This window comes from Thermobia domestica, chromosome 1 (genome assembly GCF_964235325.1).
Source record: "Thermobia domestica chromosome 1, izTheDome1.hap1.1, whole genome shotgun sequence".
NCBI classification, from domain to species: Eukaryota; Metazoa; Arthropoda; class Insecta; order Zygentoma; family Lepismatidae; genus Thermobia; species Thermobia domestica.
In genome coordinates, this window is record NC_137454.1 from 118,935,757 (window position 1) to 118,950,798 (window position 15,042).

At 33.8% G+C, this 15,042-nt stretch overlaps 1 protein-coding gene across 1 annotated transcript in view; it reads right to left on the reverse strand.

The window, feature by feature from the left end:
* Positions 1-15,042, reverse strand: part of Rcd1 (Reduction in Cnn dots 1) — a 100,390-nt gene that overhangs the window by 38,092 nt on the left and 47,256 nt on the right. The window contains exons 7-8 of the mRNA XM_081762566.1: positions 10,441-10,593; positions 1,617-1,758 (exon numbers count right to left, since the gene is read on the reverse strand). Of these exons, the coding sequence (XP_081618692.1) occupies positions 1,617-1,758; positions 10,441-10,593 (295 nt within the window). The remainder of the gene's footprint in view (positions 1-1,616; positions 1,759-10,440; positions 10,594-15,042) is intronic.

Consider the following 15,042-nt stretch of genomic DNA (forward strand, 5'->3'; position numbering starts at 1 on the left):
TCACGACTACAGAAAGCAGAGCCAAACTAGCGACGTCTGTAGTTTCGTCTACTGATATAGCTATAAACTTTGTTTCTTGGATTTCTTTTATAATATGTGTCATCATAACATTACTGATTGATTCAATTAAATCATTTTGTATAATATTTGACAATCCAGTGAATACTGTTCCATTTTCTACGAATGTTCTCAGGTTCTCATCATACTGACACAACAACTTCACAAGCTCGACATAATTTCCTCTGTTACTAGAATCAGATGATTCATCATGTCCCCTGAAAGCCAGTTCTTGTTTACCTAAGAAACATACGATGTCAATAAGGCGTTTCATTATTTCTCTGTTTCTTCTTACAAGTTCGATGTGCTGAGAGTCCCTCACTTTCTTCTGAGAATCCAACATGTACTCTATTCTTGCTTTTCCAAATGTTTTCTCATTTATTATGGCCTGAAGATGATTTTGAGTTAAACTATGCTTTTTATGGCCTTGTGAACGTTTCCAATATCACTGTAACCACAACTTGACCGCACACTTTTCTCTTTTGAAAAAAGAAGACAAGACAACAATAGAGCTTTCGTTTTTCGGGGCAAGCGGTCAGCCATTCGTTGCTTTCAAAAAGTTGAATATTAACTTTTCTTATACATGTTTCTGAAGCAGTAGTTATATTAATGTCGGGCGTAAGTCTGTCTGCCGTAATAATGTTTTTCTTTTCTTCAAAGTTCCGCGAAGCAAAACTCTTCACCAATATATCACAAATCACGCACTTCTGTTCTCCGTCTACACCACTGCATTTACGAGAGAGATCCATGTTCATTCTCCCTGCCGAACCACTAGCGAACGCAACTTATTGGATTGCTTATCTTTGAGTACAACTCGCGAGCAAGTCTCCCTTATAAAACGTACAGCAATAATAATTGAATAGATGCACTGGAACTAACACTTATATACAAAAATGTACCATACACTAAGTATTACGTACTTAATATTATACATACACCTATAAGAATTAACCACTAAAAGCCACAATTTTTGTTTAAAACGCGGTTTACGATTAAACTGAATATGCAACCAGGTTCCGCAACTAAGAAGATTGCTTTTCTTCACGAAAGGAACCGAGCTAACACGATCGCATCCGATCCACCGGACGATTTCTGCTAACCTCGCCGTAAATGACCGTGCAGTGCAGCTAGAAGATGAGAAATAGAAGCAAGCGAGAGCGTTTCATATGGTAACGTACAGCAATACAAAGCTTTCGATAAATAAGATAATTTTTATAGCAAATAAAGTAGTAATGATTGCTTTAGGTTTTAATTTATAATTTAAAGGTAAGCAGTGCTTACCTTGCGTATATTAAGAACACGCCACTGGTAGCTCAATTGGTTAGACTAAACGAGAGATCAGGTTCGCGCCCAAGGCAGCACAGTGTCTCAATTTTTCAGTGTTAATAGACCGTACTATATAGCATATTATGACTGATTTACATCAAATTTTGACACCTTCCATTTATAAGTATTTCTTATATTGTAACTTTTAAACACACAACATTTTTTTTTTTTTTTATTTTATTTTTATTTTATTTTATTTTATTTGTTCACTGATAAACAAGTGAACAACTCACCTGGATGTGCAGAAACTGTGACCACTTTTCCCAATGCTGCGAGATGGGAGCTCCAAAATCGAGCTCTTCTGGAATGTTGCATTGAAAAACTTCCCGGACTTGACGGAGCTACAACTATTATAGGGTTTCCAGGTAACTTCCTCTGCAAATTTAAGTTTTATCATTATTATTATAATAAATAAATTTTCTCAAGTTGAAGGCAAACAAATTTACACAAAAACCTTTATATATAATTGTATGTAAACATCTAATAATGATCAAAGGAAACTTTCTCGAATGAATGAATGAATGATTAGTAATTGATGTTCATTTTTCCCACCAAGTCCATACAGGACAGAACCTACTGCTTATAAAAAGAACATTACAATCAAAAGTATTAAGATATTTCATAAAAACTGAAGAAAGAAAGAAGGAATAAAATAACTTACTTAAAGAAGATCATTTGATTCAACCAGTCCTTAAAGCTTTGCTGTGAATGATGGAGGGGATGGGTCGTAACTATTTGGAAGAAAAAATATAATGGTTTAAAAAAGGGGAAACAAAGCGTGATGGTGGTGTATCAATCTGAATTCGTTATCTATAAGATGGTAGAGTGCGTTCGAGTTTTTGTTCATCTCCTATTTAGTCATCGTCTAATAACATAGGTCTAGAAGTATTGTATAGAGAAAAGAATCTTTTAAATTCACGTTAACGGATAATCGTTAATCACTTGTAAGTAAACAGGTATTAAATCAATAATAGCAGTATATAATTACATCAATAAATAAGCAAAGAGGAAGGGACCGCGTCAACGTGTGCGCACACATCTTTGATACTGCAACTGCTGTTTCCACAAACTACTACTGATACTTTTATGCATAATAATATAGAAAGTCGTACGCAACATTTACAGAGAAATATTTGAACTGCTATGATCAACAGTTTCTAACAAACATTAGCTCCACAGATACGTGATAAAGATATTCATGGATGCTAATACACAAAAGTACAGTGAGAGATAAAAAAGATAGATCTGACTGATCGAAGTCCCTCGAAAGCTGTAATGTTACCGAGTTTCATTGGATACTCATGACGAGTAGTGAAGTATTTACAAATGTCCTAAATACGAGAAGTTTACTCGATATTCGTAACACACTTTATAGAAGTAATTTTCAAAAACTAATTTTGGTATCCTCTAACGAAAATGGATTGTTCGAGTAACATATAGGTGTCCCCGTCCCGTGACTAGCGTATGTGCCTTTGGTACTGCACGAGCGTTCGGATTTGACTCGGTGGGAAAGCAATGAACAAATTACGGTGGTTCGGATTCACTTTAAACTGTAGGTCTAGTCTCCTATAGCTCGATCGGAAAACATACAGCTTATCAAAACAATACATGTCAAAACAAAACAAACAATCGCACTCTTCACCTAGAGTTATACTGGATTATTCATAATGAACTTGCAATTGCTAACGTTAACAATTTACATTTATTATCACGGGCATACATAAAGAGGTATCAGTATCAAAGGAAGAAGAAGAATAAACTTAAATAGTTTAGCAGTAAATCTGATGGATATTTACGCATTACCACCAGGCAACAGTACACATGACGGCAGAAAATTATGAGAGAAAAACTTCTTGTGTGCAAATTTTTCACATCAAGAAGTCTGTTATTACCGTCCAACAAAATTTTAGAAGTAAGTTTGAAGGAGATCCTTCCAACGGGCACAGTATTTTTAAGTATTACTCCAATTTAAGACAAGAGGATGCATCTGAAAGAAAAAATCGTCCGACCGCCCATCGGTAAGTGAGGAAACAGTGGAATGTGTTCGTGCCAGTTGCACAAGAAGCCCACACAAATCAATAGTGAGAGCAAGCACAGGATTGAACCTACCGCAAGCGACAGTGTGGAAGATCGTTCGTAAACGTCTAAAGTTTTACCCATAAAACTAAACTGTTGTTCGCCCTGAAGCCAAATGACAAGAAGAATCTTTCTGCTACAACATGCAAACCCTAATGAAAACTGATAATTTCATAATATCATTAGTGTTCAATGATAAAGATACCTTCCACTTACCATGTAAAGTGAATAAACAAAATGCGACAATCTGGAGTTTGGAAAATCTTCATGTGTATGACGAGCATATTCACGATTCCCTCAAGGTAAATGTGATTTGCGCTGATAGCCAAAAGAAATTGTACGGCTCTTTCTTCTTCGACGAGGATACTGTTACAGGACTTTCGTACCTAGACATGTTACAGACATGGCTTTATCCGCAACTAGAAGGATAACAGGAGGATTTTATATCACAGCAGGATTGGGAACCACCATATTTCCAAATTCCCAATAACGTCTAGTGATATGGCATGAACTGGCTTTGTATAAAATAGAATGAGGTGTTGATGAAAATATTTATATGTTTATCTCTGGTTTATTGTCGACTCCGAGTAGGTTTGTTTGTGGATTACAGCTTTTGAAAGAGAAATGTTAAAATCTATATATATAAAAGAGAACGTACAAATCCTTTGTGAACTCATCACGCTAATACGGCTGAACCGATTTCTTTCATTTTTGGGGGGTTGTTAGGATTTGGACCCTAGATGGTTTTTATCATATCACTTTAATTTTTAATTACCAGTGTCTTGAGATAATGGACCATTCAAGTCTCCATAGTTCATCATAGGTAAAAATAAACGTATGTATATGCAACCCGCATGAGCACGTGACTCGGCGGGTTAACATAAATGACAGGCGCTTGCAATTTGAAAGCGAAAAAGTAAAAATTATCTAAGTAACAAAGTTTATTGCGTTCCGGGGTGACCGCAGCGAAGCGGGGTGAACGCTGCTAGTGTTCAATAACTGAAGTATGTGAATCAACTCAAGTCCTGACTGAATGTGCATCTGCTCAGTGGATCAGCAGACACGCTGTCGTTTTTGTTTCTAACTTAATTGTGTAAAGAAGAGTTATGAATTGAAATGAATTGTGTGAATTGGAGAAATTTGAGCGTATAATTGTACATATTAAGAATGGCTGTGAATTGAAATGAATTATTCTTGGAAGGCAGGTTTCCGTTATTACTGTATAATAGTGTAACTTTGTGCACACGAGTTTTATACATAAGGAAAAGCAGCAATTATCAACAATCGGAATTTAGTGGTAAGTGTGTAAGTGGATAAATTGTGCCCTTGTAGTTATAAGACTTGCATAAGCAAAACAAGGTTCTATCAAGGACCTGAGTGGCCTACTTCGGAACTAAATAGTGATGTCCAAGAAACTTATAAATAGACTATAGGATTCTTGAAAATTCGTTCACAAGAAAAGAACGCAAACTAGGTGGTAAAGTACATATATAGATTTACATAAAAGGGTGTAAAAAAACAGATAGCACAGATAGATTGCAGCATGTGCATCGGGTGTAACTAACACTTTCTGATATAGCTAATAATATATCTTAGAAACTTAATACTTTAGTAGATAAATAGTGCATGTTTTTTTTTCTTTTCTAAATAACAGGAATTGGGAAAAGAGTTATCATATTTTAAGTCTAAATTTAAAATAAATATGGATAAGAGTAAAAATACCTTTTACTTTCAAAAATTCAAATATAAAGGAAAGGACAGTGGAGACAAAATGGTTGCCTGTGATCTGTGTGGTAATTGGTTTCACCTACTCTGTATAGGAATAGCAGCTGATGAAACAGAAAGTAGAGACATAAAAATGAAGAAAGTAAAACGCAAAATAGATGAAAATGAGATAGATGGCTTTTGGAGCTGTGAAAACTGCAAACGGGAATGGATAGATTTAAAGAACGGGAAATATAGTAAAACAGAAGACGTACAAAACTTATTAACTATAATACAGCAACTTCAGACAGAAATAGACGAACTGATGAAAGTAATACAAGAAAAGTCATGTATATGCGGAGAAGAAACCAACCAAACAAACACAGGTAAGCACTTAGGAGATAAGAAATCGGAGACGGTAGAGGATAAGAAACAAGACAAAACAGTGATGAAGAATCGAGCAAAGGAGGTGCCAAAGTCAAAAAGCAAGGAACAAAATTTTAAAGAAGCTACAAAAGAAAGAAGCTCCGAAGTAAGTGAAGAGAGTACATACCTACAGAGAGAGAGCATACCTGGAAAGGAAACAGGTAAAAAATTCAACACCAAACATAATAATCCTGAGGAAAGAATACACAGAGACAATTGGAGATAATGAAAGGAAAAAAGGAAACTGAAGTAAAAGAATAGGAAAGAGAAGAAAAAACTAGGGAAGAAAAACAGCAAGTTATACAAAATAAAAAAAATAGGCAGTAAGTGAACAAGAAGAAAAATACTGGAAAATAGTAAAAAGAGGAAAAAGATCAAATGTAAATATAGGAAATAAGCAACAAAATCCAAATGTTAAAAATATTTTACAGGAAGATGTATTAGTAATAGGGGATTTAATGGTAAAAGGTGCAGCGAAACTCTGCGAAAAGAATGGAGTAAAAACCCAGGTTTTCCCAGGAATTAGAAGAAATGAATTAGGGAAAATATTAGAGAAAAATAAAGAAGAATATAAAAATCCAAAAGTAATTGTAGTGCATGTAGGAACAAATAATATAGGAAGAAGAAACGGAAAGCACCTAATCCAAGAAATGTGAGAGTTCCTAGAAAAAGGTAAGGAACTATATCCTGAAAGTAAATGGGTCGTAAATGGATTAATATATAAAAATGATGTTTATGAGGATACTATAGAAAAGCTGAATGATGGCATAAATTGAGTCTGTAAACAGTTAGAAACGGTATATGTAGATGCAAATAGAAGACTAATCAAATATGAAGCAGCAAATGATGGTATACACCTTCACCAGAGAGGAGGGTGTTTCTTAGGACAACAAATCTTGGAAGAATGCGAAAAAAAAATCCTTGAAATAAGAATTATGAATCGGAATTACTGACTGGAAGGGAAAGCAAGATGGAATAAGGTTGCTAGAAATGAAAAAGTAAATAAAAATAATTTCTGTGAATATCATAAAAATAGGTTGTTTAAATATTCAGGAAGGGGGAAATCAAATAGAAAAATGGAAGGAAATTATTGATAATATGGAGGAATTAAATACGAACATAATGCTAATTACAGCAACAAACATGAGGGATGAAATTACCACACCTTTGGAAGATACTAAGTATAAGTGGGAAGGAAGAAATAGAAAGACTGGAGATATTAAAGGAGGAAGGAGTTGGAGTTATAATAAATAAAAATATAAGTATCATAGAAAACAAATTAAGATGCAAAATCAAGGACGTAAATGATCATTTATGGATAAAGGTAAAACTAGAAAAAAAGGAATTTTATGTAGGTGTAATATATATAAGACCCGAAAGAAATCTAGAGTGTAAGACGGAAATATATAATTGTGTAAATGAAGATTTAAATGAAATAAGAAAAGAAATTGTAGATTATATAATAGGAGAAGATTTAAATGCGCATTTGATAGAAACGAAAGGAGAAGTAAACAAAAATGAGCAGCTTTTATGCTCACTAGTAGAGCATTTTAATTTAGAAATAATAAACATAAGTTAAGAAGACATACTTCAAAAGAGAGATAGCTACTACTATTGATTACTTTCTTGTTAGTAAAAAAAAGCAGGAAAATGGTTAAAGAATTTGATGATGAAGAGGGAATTTACAGTGTAGGAAGTGATTATAGATTACTAAAAATGGAGCTATTTGATCAGGAGGGCAAGAGAAATTACTCAAAAATAAATAAATAAATAAAAGAGATCAAAACAAACCTACTATTAGAAGACTGGAAAAAGAAGAAGATATAAAAAATATAAAGAGAAGTTAGAAAAATAATACATAAATGAACAAAACTATGAATCTCTAGAAACAAAAATTAAAAGTGCTGCAGCTGAAGTCACAAATGTGAAGGAAGGCAAGAAAGGTTATAGAGAAAATAGTAAGTTCATTTGGACCAAAGATACAGAAGCAAAAATTAATAAAAGAAAGGAAAAAAGCCGAACCCATAGATTAATACTAAAGAAATTTAGGAAAGGAGAAATTGGGAAAGAAGAAGTAATTCTAGCATGGAATGAATATATAAATAGCAAGAAAGATGCGCACACAGCTAAAATGAAAGAAATAAGAAATTTCAATGAAGAAATAGCAGAAGAAATTAAGTCAGGAGGGAGAGAAGCAGAGAAAAGATTTTGGAGATATGTCAGACAAAAACAAAACGAAACAAACAAACAAAAAAAAAAAAAAAACACGAAAGAAAAACATTCTTAGAAATGAAAAGGGACAAATGCTGAAAGACAAGACGGAAATTGCAAGACTGAAATTGAGGCGTACTTAACAAATTGGGCGATGAAGCAAAATTATGAAGAACAGATAAATGAAAAAAATGAAATCTTTGAGTTTTACGTCCCATGGTTATGCCGGTTAGGGCATAACGGGAGAACCCCGAGAAAACCCACGCACACGGTGTTTGTCCACCACAAAGTTCACTTGGCGGGGGCTGGGATCGAACCCGGGACCCCAAGCACCAGAGGTGAACGCTCTACCACTGAGCCACCGCGGCCCCGAACAGATAAATGAAACAAATAAATTAGCAAAAATAAGTAATAAGAGTGTTGAAGAATAGAGTCAGGAATTAACATATAATATTAAAAATATGGAAATAGAGAAGGCTAGGAAAAAGCTAAGAGGGAAAGCAACAGGAACAGATGATATGTTAAATGAGATGTTAATAAACCTAGATAATAAATCTTTGGAAAGTTTAAAGGATATTATGAGTAATGTACTTGAATCAAGAACCATTCCTCCAAGTTGGAAGCAAACAAAGATTAAGCTAATATATAAAGGAAAAGGAAAAAAAAAAACATGACATAAAAAATTATAGACCAATAGTTATTACCAGCTGTGTATATAAGTTCTTCGCAATTATTCTAAGAGACAGATTAATGAACTGGCTAGAGAAAAACAAAATATTAAGCGAGTTACAAAATTGATTCAGAACAGATAGAAGAACAACAGATAAGATTATAACACAACTGATAGAAATATGCAGAGAAAGAAAAGATTTTACAGTAGCATTTATTGATATTGAAAAGGCGTATGATACAGTCAAGAGAAAGATATTATGGGAAGTAATGGAAAACTTAGGAATATCAAAGAAATTTATTATGCTCCTTAAGGAACTATATAAGGAAAACAAATACAGATGTGAAATGGGAAACATTAAATCAAAATGGATAGACAGTAACAAAGGTTTGTAACAAGGATGTCCTCTATCACCAGTTCTATTCCTCATATACATACACGAAGTGGAAGAAGCACTGATCAAAACAAACAGAGGGATAGAATTAAGATTGCAAGGAAAAGAAAAAGTAAGAAAAATCCCTGGCACTATTTGCAGACGATGTAGCATTGATGAGTAATAATACTGAAGACCAAGGAAATGTCAGAAACAGTAGTTAGGAAAGGAGAAGAAATTAATTTAAAAATAAATGAAGAAAAAAGCAAGTTCATGGTTTTTAGTGGAGACATAAAGGATCAAAATATACAAGAAGGAAACATAGTAATAAACAGGACTGAAAAAATAGAATTTTTAGGAATTACACTTGAAGGAGAACAATACTTACTTGAATACGAGAAAAAACTGAAAAATAAACTACAAAAATATACAGCAATTATAAAAAAAAAAAAAAGCAATGTGGTCATACAACAGATATGAGATGTCAAGAATACTATGGAAACAAGTAGCAGTACCGGCGCTAACATATGCAAATGAAGTAATAACTTTAACGGATAAAACCAGGAATATTTCACAACAAGCACAAAATCAAATAGGTTTGCCCTAGGAGCAAATAAATTAAGTGCAAATGTAACAATAACAGGAGAGATGGAATGGAGTGATTTTGAAAAAAGAGAAGTTATGAGTAAAATAAAATATCTTGGAAGATTAAAATTTATGGAAGAAACAAGATTAGTAAAAGTTGTGCATGAAGCCACTAAACATATGAGAAAAGGGGAGAACACAAAATGGTTTAGGAGAGTTAGGAAATTAGAAAGAAAATATGATCAAACTACCCGCTGGCACGGAGAAGAGAATTATAAAAATTGGGGAAAAAATCACCGAAAAAACAATTAAAAAGAAGGAACAGGAAAAGTGGTATGAAGAAGTAATACACATATAAAAAGCGTTATGAGAAAATAAATTATATGGACAATGATTTACGGAGCATTTTACTTTCCAAAGCCACGTCAAGGAGCCTTGAAACAGGAGTAAAATTGAAAAAATTTAAAGAAGTGAACGAAAAATGTCAACTATGTTTTAAAGATGATGAAACACTAGAACACACTGTTAAAATGTGAAGAAACCCTAAAAATAAGGGGAACATGGAAATGGAACGATGACATGGAAAAGGAAGGGAATTTGGTTAAATTAGCTTGGAGGCTAGGCTTTAATGTAAATGGAAAGAAAGTAAGAAAAAAATGAAAAAAAAAAAAAAAGAAACCAAAGAACTTCTTGAATTTTGGTGGAAAAAGAAAATGGAAAACGTTAAATGAAAAATGAGTAGTACATGTTTTTTTTCTTTTTTTTCCTCATGATTTAAAAAAAAAAATATTTTCAGAAACCAAACTTCTGAAGAGAAGGAAGAAGAATACCTTGAACCTTGAACCTCCACAAAGATGCCAAAAGTGATCTGAACAGAAGACTACCATAATAATTGACTGGAAGTGTACAAATGAAGTGCTTCTTTCTTAACTGTGAAACTCATCACTCATTGTTTATTTGACCATAGCAAATAAGAAGTATATAATGGAACTTGTAACACAACATTACTTACAGGTTTGTGCTGGGTAAGACTAGACAGAACAGGATCCCACGGTCGTTTCATCAGAAAGGTCATGGTTTCCGAACTCATGGTGCCTGTACGATTTGTTCCTGTTGATATACTTATCATCTTATCCACAAGCGACGGAACTTTGGATTTTAGGGTCTGTAATAAAGTTTTTAAAAATATAAAACAATAGCTTTTCTACTTCTTAACAACAATGTCGCATATGAGATATTTTGAGTTACGTCTCGTTCCCATATCTGGAAATTAGTTAAGTAGATACATAATTATGTACATAAAAAAAATTATTTACCTGTATGTCTTCTTTCTTTATTACTATTATTATTATATTTTACCCTATATTTGGTAACTATTCTGTTATCTTTTGCGAGGGCGAAAAATTTGACGAAGATAAGATTTTCCTATGGATTTCATCCCTGTTGTGATTTCTGTTTTTCTAAACTCTTGGTCCTTAGTTCTGATGTAAAAAGTTTCCCCTGAAGTAGCTTCTAGTCCTTTCTTACAAACGTTTCTTGTGTTCATTATCACAAACAAATAAATAATATCTAAATATGATGCTCTTGAGCATAAGTATAGTATTTCAGTCTTCCTGTAATTCCATATATTGTTGCAGTGTTGCCACTCTTTGATTCCACCTTTTTCTTATTGTAAGTTCAAAAAACAACTAAATATTGTAATATCCTATGTGATGTCGTAAACAAGCAGTTCCACGCTTCAATGTTTACAAACAACACCACATGGTTCGGCAAGAGGATCTTCCACCAGAGGGACCTGTAATCACATGCAGACGACGGCTTCTGGCCCCTCCCACGGAGCAGAAGACGACATCGGAGCAGCAGCGCCACCGCCACCCAAAAGGACCCTATAAATTGGATGGACGAAGGCAACTCGAGACCAGTTTTCTGGTGACCCTCCACTAGTCTGCTACGGGACTCTTGGAGTAACCTAACCCCAGGCCTCTAGTCTGCTACGGGACTACGCCTATCCTATCTCCTGGCTTAGCCTGCTACGGGGCTCTGTCTGGGTATCCCAACCTCAGCCGCTTAGCCTGCTACGGGGCTCTGTTGGCAACTTAACCTGCCTCTGCTTGCTACGGAGCATTGGTTCCTTAACTCCACTCCTCTTAGCCTGCTACGCGGCTCTGTTGGAGATCCTGTCTGCGACCACTCGGTCAAAGACTACCTTTTACTCACCCTTTTAAATAGAGACCAAATTGTATAGTATTTTGTACAAATACTCATATTTTTATAATAAAACTGGTAGTGGGAGTCGATTCCGGACACTCTTTTTATTATCTGCTCTACCTCTTCCTTATATTGTAAACGCTTACTTTTTTTTTTTTATAATGTTAATTTAATGTAAATATTTTATTTTACATTTATATCTAGTACGAATCATAAAATTTTAAATAAATTTTGGAGAAAGAAAAAAAAAATCCTATTCATGATGTTTTCCTTTTAGGACATAATTACTGGCTCGTCTATACCCCACTGAACAGATGCCCGAAGAGTAGTGTGGCCACCACCACCATTCGCGCGCCAATCCAATGCAGTACAGAACAACCACAATGGCCTAAAAGGATTAACTCAAATTCTGACCAGACAAATTTTGTTTCAAAAATTAACGAACGTTTATTGCATCTGACTATTTAAAAAAAAATGTCGTGTCATTAATTCCAAGATCTTGCTGAAGCGACACCCAGCATCGAAACCTTTAAGCTTTACTTAAACGAAGACTATCATTAATCTTATTTATAGTACTTCAACTTGAAGACGATATTAATCAGTCAACTGTATGTACAAATATGTACTGTTTCGATTTGACCAAATAAAATTTTAAATATTTGTATATCTTTTATTGCAATTTCATATTCTTTAAATAACAACAATACTCCTTCATCTCTTAAGGAGTCAGTTTCAAGAACGGATAACAAAATTCCTTTAAGAAATTGGAAAAGGAAAAATAACTCATTGCTATCACTAAACATAGTATCATTTACAGTTGAGGTTAACTCCATATCTCACCAGGCGTGCCCATCTTATAATCTCCAATCAATAAACACACAACAAAAAAAAAATGTTACTATTATTTTCCCTATAATTCAGCATATTTGAAATACTGAATACACTCCCTTTTACGGAGGGCAAAAGCTTGATATTTATATCTCATTTCATTTAACGATATTCATTTAGTTATCCGCGAGACCGTGCATGACATTAATATCAAAGCAATATAACACACAATAATAAAGAAATCTACCTAACTAATCTAATCTAACCTAACCTATAGCTATTCTACTTCTACCTCATTTAGCACAAATATTTAAACCACATTTCATATTTAAGAGGGCGGATAACTTGCACATTATATATATTTATATGTTCACATCATACAAAATTCACACAATAATAAAAGAAATCAGACACATAAATAAATTGCACGCTGGAGTTGCCTCAACATCTATTTACGCTATCAGGAATAACAAATTTGTTTTTCAATAGTTTCTCGAAAGTATGCAAATGAGGTTTTAATTATACAGCATAATTCAATTTCTGTGGAATTTTGAATTTATGTTAACCGTATCACAAACGCTCATGAAAGAAAGAAAAAAAAACTAACTTAAAGTGACTATGGAATCAGTACCGTCAACAGTATCAATATATATTTATCAAATAACGTGCTTTTAAGATGTCAACATCAAGACGATGTGCAGAGCTTTCACTATCTGGTCTCATAGCAGCAGCTAATTATAAGACTCGAAGTTCGTGACTATTAGATTTTGTCATTACTCATTTCCTTCCCCTCTAAAGACTGTCTGAAATTGTGTGACTTAGCGATACGCTTAACAACTCTTCATCATAATCACATACATAACGGAGAATTGACTATTGTCCCAGATTAACAATTTTGAATTCAGTCATCAAGACAATGTCACTGATACCCCAAAGTCACTAATACTTCAAGTGGTTTAAAAAGGAGTTCTCATGCAACTTCTAGAAGTCAACAAAATGGAGGATAAAGTCACTGACCTGTATTCTGAGATGCTCACACAGTACCAAAATTTTACCACCTGGTTGACTGTCTGGTTGGTTCCAACATTACCTGAGCATCCTTCTTGTTCCCAAATTACCCTGAATAGCACCGAGAAAACATCTTGGACGGCTTCTCTTCATTTTGATTAACCTCCGTTTGAATTGCCATGTTAAAGATAGGCCGTCTCCAAACGAAACACTACTCGTTATTATTATTATTTCCCAAGAGCCCCATTCTGCCTAATTGTGCCAGGTTAGTCAAATTTCTGGTTTTGACAGGGTTTACGGTCCAAAATTTCCTTTTAGATGCACATTTTCCTTTTATATTTTAGAAGGGCTCTTGGGCTCTTTCACTATTATGTTATTTATAGGATCTTCTGTACACCTTACACACCCCCTCTTGACAACACTAGATTTAACTATAATAAGTGTTGATATTTAATTTTTATGACTCTTAATATATAAAATCAGTTTTAACAAAAGAAAAGAGAATTTATTTATTTATTTCCGCATATTTCATTATTCTTTTTCTTCTATATTAATTATTTAATTTGGCTATTCCCACTTTGAGACATACCAACATGGCGAACGTTTGTTTACATTTCGAAAAGACGCACAATTCATGCAAGGTCAGACTTCAAAACCCCAGACCAGGTAAGCTTGTCACGGAACACATTAAGGTGTTCGTACTTTTATGAGAATCATGGCAGTTATGCTAAATATACTTTGAATCTCTATAAAGGTAAACAATAAATTCTATCTTTCTTCCGGTCAAACATTAGGCCTAAAATTATGTAAACAAAATTAACCTATAACGTTCTTTCGTACATTAATGCCGAATAACTTTTGGATTTAAAACAATTTCATTATTATTAACTACAATCGTAATAATAAATAGGTTATCTCATGTCATCGTAGTATAATTCCGTAATATTAACAAGATAAATATAGTGACTTAAATATAGTTACTGCAAAGCACACCATCTGAGCCGTCATACTACATCACTTACGTTATGCAGCTATCAATGTTATATTGTCGGTACTGATTTACAATATGCTAGTCAGCAGTGATACATATTATAATAAAAATAACCTACCGATAAAATGTACAAGGAATATAACCTACCGATAGAATGTACAAGGAATACTGTAATATAGAATTTTATCTAATGTTACCGGTAGTGAAAAACATACCGTAACATTTTTCCCCGGCCGTTAAGAAAAAAAAATATGAAGCATGTTTAAAGCTGAATAATTTTTTTTTATTTGTAATCCTTTAATAAATCTACTCTCTTCTCCACCGAACAATCAAAAAGTTTTACATTACTTAAATTTTGTTTCGGTACTTCTCTCCCTTTCAAATCTTTCAAAAACACAGAATTGTGATGAATTCGAACCACTACATAAGGACCCGTGTATACGGGCATATATTTATGAGTGATTCTTTTATATGCATCTGAAAGAAAGTGGGTCTTAACCATTACTAAATTACCCTCCTGTATAACTACAGGTTGCGCCGATTTAGCACATAATTTCCGCTTACGTTTGGTTAACATTC